At 43.0% G+C, this 7,382-nt stretch overlaps 1 protein-coding gene across 2 annotated transcripts in view; it reads left to right on the top strand.

Moving 5' to 3' along the window:
• SLC12A1 (solute carrier family 12 member 1) overlaps positions 1–7,382 on the top strand; it is a 54,841-nt gene that overhangs the window by 36,277 nt on the left and 11,182 nt on the right. For both annotated transcript variants that reach the window (XM_044438779.1, XM_044438780.1), the window contains exons 17-18: positions 2,860–3,000; positions 6,207–6,313. In XM_044438779.1, the coding sequence (XP_044294714.1) occupies positions 2,860–3,000; positions 6,207–6,313 (248 nt within the window). The remainder of the gene's footprint in view (positions 1–2,859; positions 3,001–6,206; positions 6,314–7,382) is intronic.

Raw genomic sequence — 7,382 nt, forward strand, 5'->3', positions numbered from 1 at the left:
ATGCATGATTTGCTGCATCCAGCACTTGTCCACGTAGGGGCCCTCTCTCCACATTATTTGTTCAGAATATTATTCTCTCTCCTCTGCGTGAGGCCCCACAAGATGGCTTATGGGGGCAAAGGAGGACAGCACACCAAGTGAATAATCTGGTTCATAAACAATAACGATCCTCAGACAAATTAAAATAGAGCAGGGAGCAGCAGAACAGGCCATTCTGCTTGAGAGAGTCAGCAGCTCTTGGAAATGGAAGCACCATTATGTATTTATGCATTTCCTTGCATTCCTTTATGCATTTATATACCACCTTTATGCCAGGGCATCAAAGGCAGCTTACAGTGTTAAAATACTGAAACAAACAAAGGCTAGAAAATCAGGTCAATTGAAGGGTTTTCCAGGAGCTGGTTGCCACTTCACTTCAGCCTTTCCGCTGGACACAAAAGCCTTCCGACTCAGTGTCAGTGGGACAATCAATGCTCCAAGATTTCTCTTAGGCCAGTTGAAGAACAAATGCCCGATGTTCTAGAGCAAAGTGGGCTGTACTACTCCCCTGGGGGTGGTGGGGACAGTGGAAAGATCCACCTCTGGTGAGAAAAAGGGTGCCAGCAGGAAGGCACTAGGAGATTACAGGTTATGAACATCCAGGTTATGAACAACTCATACTTACGAATGCATGGACTGCCATAAGCCCTATATGAATAGTTCTAGTGAAAAGTCATGCATATTGCTGGGAAACTATGCAATGTGTTTGCTAATGCATCACCAGTGGCTGCATAATCACTGGTGACAGAGATAGTCATGGCTTTTCGTTAGAGATAGAGATTTGCTAGAGATTGTCAAGGCTATCTCTAAAGAACTATGCAACGTATCTCTCAGGAACTATGTGATGTGTTTAAAGCCTAGTTCCCTAGAGATAGAATATTCACAACTTTTTGTTCCATAGCATCAGCTCAAGGGTATCCAAGCCAGTGTGTTTTGGGACACATGTATGGCATGTAGCTCCCTTTGGCTCTTCTGTTGTGTTTGCCCTTGTAACCTGGCCCTCCACTGCTACAAGGCCATTTGTGATAAGAAAAAAGAGAATGGCTATGCAAACAACCCTTGAGGCCTACTTCAAGAAAGCGACTCCATTGGTAACCCCCCCACCCCACCCCCAGCAGCACATTCAAACTCTGATTCTCCAGCACCAGGTCCATCTCCATCTTCATCAGTTAATGCTATTTCAGGAATACTCTAAACTGCTTTAAGAACTGTTTATCTTACTCACTTTTTTTACAATACTGTGTACCTGCACACATAGATACCTATGTACAGATTCTTTCTCTCTTCCCTCAGTACCTGTAGTTACTTTATTATTACTGTATTATTATCATTATTACAATGTTGTATTGTGTTTACGATGTTTTAATGAATATTGAACTGTTTCTTAACTGCCTTATATGTATAGAAAGGTAAAATATATACCTATACTATTTGGTTTACTCATATGATCTGACTTACGTACAAATTTGACTTAAGGACGTTCTCAGGAATGGAACTTGACCATAACCTGAGGATTACCTGCATAGTTCACTACTACAAAAGAAACAGAGAGGACAAAAAGGCAAAAGTTTGTACAGTAGGACCGCTGAGGTGTCTGCCCCCCATACACACACCCTGCAAGTCACCATCCATGGCAGTGCCCACCTCCGGATGCCCTGCTGAGAGCAGGGACAAGGGACAGGCAGTGAGAGAGGCCAAGCAAGCGAGGGGTATTGAACCAGGGGCACTAGAGTCAGCAGCAGCCCCCAAAAGAGTGGGGATCACTATGGGTTTAAATGGCAACATTTCCCAACTTCCAATACAACTTAAAATAAAAGGAAGGTCTGCAGCATCTGTTTTGGAAGCTAACGTGGTGCATTAAATCAGAGCGCTCTCTTCAAAGACAGTAGCCGCAGGTTCAAATCAAAGGCTAGAATTAGACAGTTTCATGCCTAGATGAAGTGCTCTTTTATGGGAAAATGTTCCTAAATAATTCAAATATTGCAGCACAGTCCAAAGCAGGAGCTAGTTGATCTTTCTTTGCCTAGTTGACCTGCACGGTTGGAGCCAGTGGAAGTTTTACTGCTGAGTCCCAGTGGGAACATAATTAGGGTACAGAAGAGCTTCAGGTCGGCAAGTCTTTTGACTTAGTGCAGTATTAGTAGATTTTTATTTCTAAAATATTTAACATAAGATGCTGTGCTAGTGTAAGCATTTTGGTTGCTTTGCTCCTCCTCTGCAATGTAGGCTGAGCTTAGTTTTATTGGCTAATAAAAATGAGACACAAGGAACTTATGATGTAAGAAAGAAATCGATCCCATGCAGGGCTGACTTCTGTAAGCACTCTGCATTGTGTCAAGATTGCAACTCAATTCCTCTCGGAGCATTCCTAAGAACACCATGACAACACACACACAAACACACACACACACACACTAGCAGGCTATATGCAATAATTGGCCCTAAATCACCTGAAATCCAATTACTTCCATTTAACTGAATTACAGATGGGGCTGCTGTGTTAACTCTATGCCATTCTTCTGAATATTTAAGAGCGACAGCACCTGCTTTTAGTGATACATATTCAAGCGACTCTCTGCCTGCTATCACTCTAACTAAGTGATGTTAACACACTTATCCTCCTGGAACAGAAAGCGAGTGACATGACCAGCAGGCTTCATTTCAAAAGGCTCCGTCTCTCCGGAATCCTTTGTAGAAATGTCTTTTTCCCTGGCACTTTTTCCATCCCCTTACACCAGACTCAGGAACTCCTTCAAAATCACGCTATTGTGTGCTACATAATACAAAGTCCTTTCCCTAATATGCAGTTGTGTCATGCAGGGCCCACGCAAGCTGTGCGTTACAGAGATGAACAGTGGCATGGCAACGAAGCAGGCCTGGCTGACAAAGAACAAAAGAAGAGCCTTTTATGCCGGCGTGGCGGCCGACAGCTTTCGAGATGGCGTCAAAAGTCTCCTCCAAGTAAGCTCTCTATTTGCAGACCACGTGCGAGGAGTATTGCTTTACAGCCGTCTCTGCTGCGTGAAGAACGGCTGTTTATTCGTTAAGAGCCCTTGTCGCGTACGTGGATAATCTCTTGTAAACGCAGAACTGTATCTTGAGGGCACCTCTCTTTGTCGTACGGGTTATTTCAGAAGCAATTCTGGATTCTGGCGACGGAACGATGAAATGAACAAATCAATCCCATATTAAGTGAGTGTGGACTTGGAGTCAATGGAGATGCCTTAAGGGTGCCCGGCAAATGTCTGCGACTACAAATGCTCCTTGCAAATGGCTTCCCTTGCCTATTCATATGCAGGGCATACGACATTTTATAGCACATTATACAGCAAAACCTATTTCACATAGTAAAACCATCCGTGCAGTTTCTTAGACCTTTCACACGTTGGCCTAACAATAATCCAAGTTTTTTAAAACTCAGGACACCGTGGGCAACTCACCTGGCCGCTGATTGGCTCCTCCTTGGCTGTGCCTGCCAATGGGAGCAGCTAAGCAGTCCAAGGCACCCCAATCTGGCCTGTCTCGCCTGATGTCTGAACCTGGAACTTTGGCTTGCTACTTCCCTGGCAAGCCAGAATTGGAACCTGAAGGTGAATCCTAGGTTCCAATGTTGGTTTGTCAGGCGGGAGACAAGTCAGAATTCTGGGACTGGAGTCTCCCTCTGGATTGTTTTCTTGCTACTGAAAAAGAGCCTAGTGGGAAAGAGCCAACTATATGACCAAGCCTGCGGACTCCTTCCAGGTAACCTATTAAAAACAACAACCCTGCATCACTGTTGCACACAAACTGGGCGATAATGGACAGATGTTTATCCTGGGCAGAAGAACAACGAGGCTCTGGAATATAATCCTAAACACATCTGAATGTTTGAGGCTGCCCTGCACTAAACTGGACTCTATGTCTTTGGGATCAGAGTGTCTCTGTGGTGGTTAAGAGTGCGGTGAGGACCTTGTGGGATCCAGGTTCTAGTTCCCACTCAGCCATGAAGTTCACCGGCTGACTTGGTCCTGGTTATGGTCTCTCAGCCCAACTGTAACTTACAGGGTTGTTGTGAGGATAAAAATGGAGTGGCTGAGAACTGTGCAAGCGGCTTGGCTTGCTCACAAGAAAAAAAAGTGGGATCTAAATACAATGTAATATAATGTCTGCTATATACACACACCATGTGCCATCAAACAAAATAAACACACGAATGCTTCTGAAATCAGAAGTATTCCTTAGTTTTATTTCCATATTTTTTTTAAGAATCGGGAGACTGCTTTCCAAACCCACTTTCTGGTTTACAAGTATATACAAACTATTTTCAAAAATCACCATGCTGCTATGAGGATAAAACAAAGAGAGCTATGTCCAATCCCTTTATTTCTTTTATTATTTCATCTAAGTGTAAATAACCAAAGATACTGCACAAAATCCAAATGAAAACCACAGAAAACACTAACAGGCAATGTTAAGATCAAGGAATGACAAAAATGGCAGGCTTTCTTTAAAACAAAGTTTGCTTTGACACGAAAACTATAAAGTGACATTGCCCAATTGGCTTCTCTAGGGACTGCAAAACCTCCCTAGAAAACACCCCGTTCTTTGCATCCCTGGATCTTTGGTCATGTCTTCCTATGAACATGCTTGTTTAGAAGACTTCTAGCTGAAGAGCTGGTTCCTATTTTGGAGATGTGCTCGGGGGCCACATCAGAGTTGATCTGGTGTGAAGGCACACAGAGTAAGACCAGAGGCAAAAGAGGGAGAGCAAAAGCTAAACAATTCTTGCGTATTAAAGCTCTCAGCTAAGCCTTAGAGGAGACATTCTGACCATTTTGAAGGCTGGGGAACTACACAAAACTGGGAAAACTCTTTAACCATCAGTGGTTCAGGGGAAGGGGGCTTGGCCGCCCCAAGCTCCTGGGACTGAAGTTCCCCACACCTGGTTTAAATTATCAGTTCTCATGTAGAGGCTGATTGGACACAAATTCAACAGAAAATTCACAGTGTGTTACCAAAGATTCTAAGAACAACCATTTTTTCTCAATCCAGGGCTTCTCTATTTATGCATTTACATCTAGAGAGTTGTTGGTTATCAGCTAAATGTGTGGATTGACTGTACTGAACCTTAGACTTAATCATACTCAGAGCAAACCTACTGAAATCAGTGGAACTAAATTATGACTAAGTTGTGTTATCAACATGTGTGTGTGTGAAATGAGCTTTAAAATGAGTTCATTCCTGAATCTGCAAACATTGCAGGTTAAGTCCAATACAGCAAATGCCAATAACTGTTCCCTCCTTCACTTTCACCTACAAATTACCTCCGTTTGGAAGCTGATGTCACCTGTTTATCTAGCCTTTTAAACATTTTCTTAAATCGCTCCAAGAATTATCATACAGATCGTAGGATCCTGCAGCCTTCTTCAGCGTTCTTTGTCCTGTATTAAATGGAAACACAGAAAAAAATCAGGGTTCTGGGTTATTTGAGGATCCTTCAGTGGGTACAGGGCAATTGAATGAGGAGAGGATGAGACAGGCCTGGGATGCCCCTCTCCTTGCATGTTCATTCAAGATGGAAGGAAGAGCATCCCAAGAGGGATTACCTGTGCTCAGCTAGAAAGCCACAGTCTCCATGGATACTGAAAATCATACAGCCTGAGCATATGAAAGTCCAAATTTCCACCGTCCCCATTAGGTCCAACTCAACCAGGTGTGCACGGGATTGCAGTCTTAAATGGATCAAAGTTATCCCCATGTAAAAGGACCTGCTCACATCTTTCTAAATCGTAGTAGCACTCTTTAGAGGAACCTTGTACTTTGCTTACATTATGGATATAAAATGTGGGGTTATCATGTTAAAAATGAGCACACTACCAGTAGCATGAAAACTCTGTTGAACTTAAATGATTCCTCTGCTTTAATGAGTGTGCATCTGAAGAAATGCAGATGAGTGCTAATTTAGCAAAGCTACATTTCTGTCATCTAAAAACCATTTATAGCTGAGATGATTTAGAGCTAATCTTTATGTGTGCTGCTTGGGTGCAAGCATGAAGGACACTCTCCAAATGCAATTTAATCTTAAATCCCTCTGGAACATTACTTCGGTTATCTTCTGCCATTACTCCTCATTTTTGGGCAAACCTTGCACATGAGTCTTTTTAAACACCATGTTTTTATCTTGCTAGGCCTCTGGTTTGGGCAGAATGAAACCAAATACTTTAGTGCTTGGATTTAAAAAGGACTGGAGACGAGCCACGGCGGTCCAAGTTGAAAATTACATGGGTGTGATACAGTAAGTTGAAGGTGGACGCATGCTGTTTTTGTTTGAACTAGAACTGGCTGGCATAGCTGAATAGCTTCACTTAAACAAATGGGGAACATTCCAGCAGGTCACTGAACATCAAGATATGTGCTTCAAGTGGTGTGTGGGGACTGAGGGGAAAAGGGAGTGTGATCAGAGTTCCTCCTTTTTCTTCCTGTTGGCGTGCAGAGCAAAACACACACCACACACTTCTCCAGTGTATTTTAATGTCCACATTGCAAATTTAAACCAGATTTGCATCTGTTGAATTGCCATGATTCCCAGTGGAGCTCTGGGTTCTAAAGTATGACCAAGGGCTTCAGGGTCTTTAACAAAGTTTTCTTGACTATTACAATTTCTTGAGATAACCGATGAGCATAGCCCTTAAATTAGTGTGATACTGATTTAAATCTGTGGTCTGGATAAACCTTTGGAATGTGTACTTCCCCCACCACACACACACGCACGCACCATCTCAAAGCCACACGGCCAAAGATAGAACCGCTTGGCTGAATACACCGGAACTTACAGAAATAGTCAACAAAGCAGCACTGAGCATTGTCCCAAGAAAAATCTACCCTCTGCTTCCTCTATTTTATTTATTTATTTGGTTTTTTGCCTGCCTCATTAGCCACACAGCTCCCTAGGCGGGTTGCAGACATCAAACCATGTAAAAACAATATAAAATAAGGCCCTAGAGGGAGTTCCAAGCGTCCTTTTTCTGCATCCAAAAGACAAAAAGCCCAATGCACACTGGGCAGACTGAGTTTGAGCAGTAGGACAGGAAACAAAGGGTAATTCTTTTCTTTCTTGTTTGTTTAAACTCAAAATCATATCCTTGTGCAGCTTTTTCACCAGCAAGGGAAGGACACGGGGATCCCGTATTTTAATTCCCATAGAGGAAAAGGGTAATTTTTAGCCAAACACATCCTCTGTGAAACCAGATCAGGTTGCTTTAGATTCTCTCTCTCTCTCTCTCTCTCTCTCTCTCTCTCTCTCTCTCTCTCTCTCTCTCTCTCTCTCTCTCTCACACACACACACACACACACACACACACACA

This window comes from Varanus komodoensis, unplaced genomic scaffold (genome assembly GCF_004798865.1).
Source record: "Varanus komodoensis strain SLA01 unplaced genomic scaffold, ASM479886v1 scaffold33, whole genome shotgun sequence".
NCBI classification, from domain to species: domain Eukaryota; kingdom Metazoa; phylum Chordata; class Lepidosauria; order Squamata; family Varanidae; genus Varanus; species Varanus komodoensis.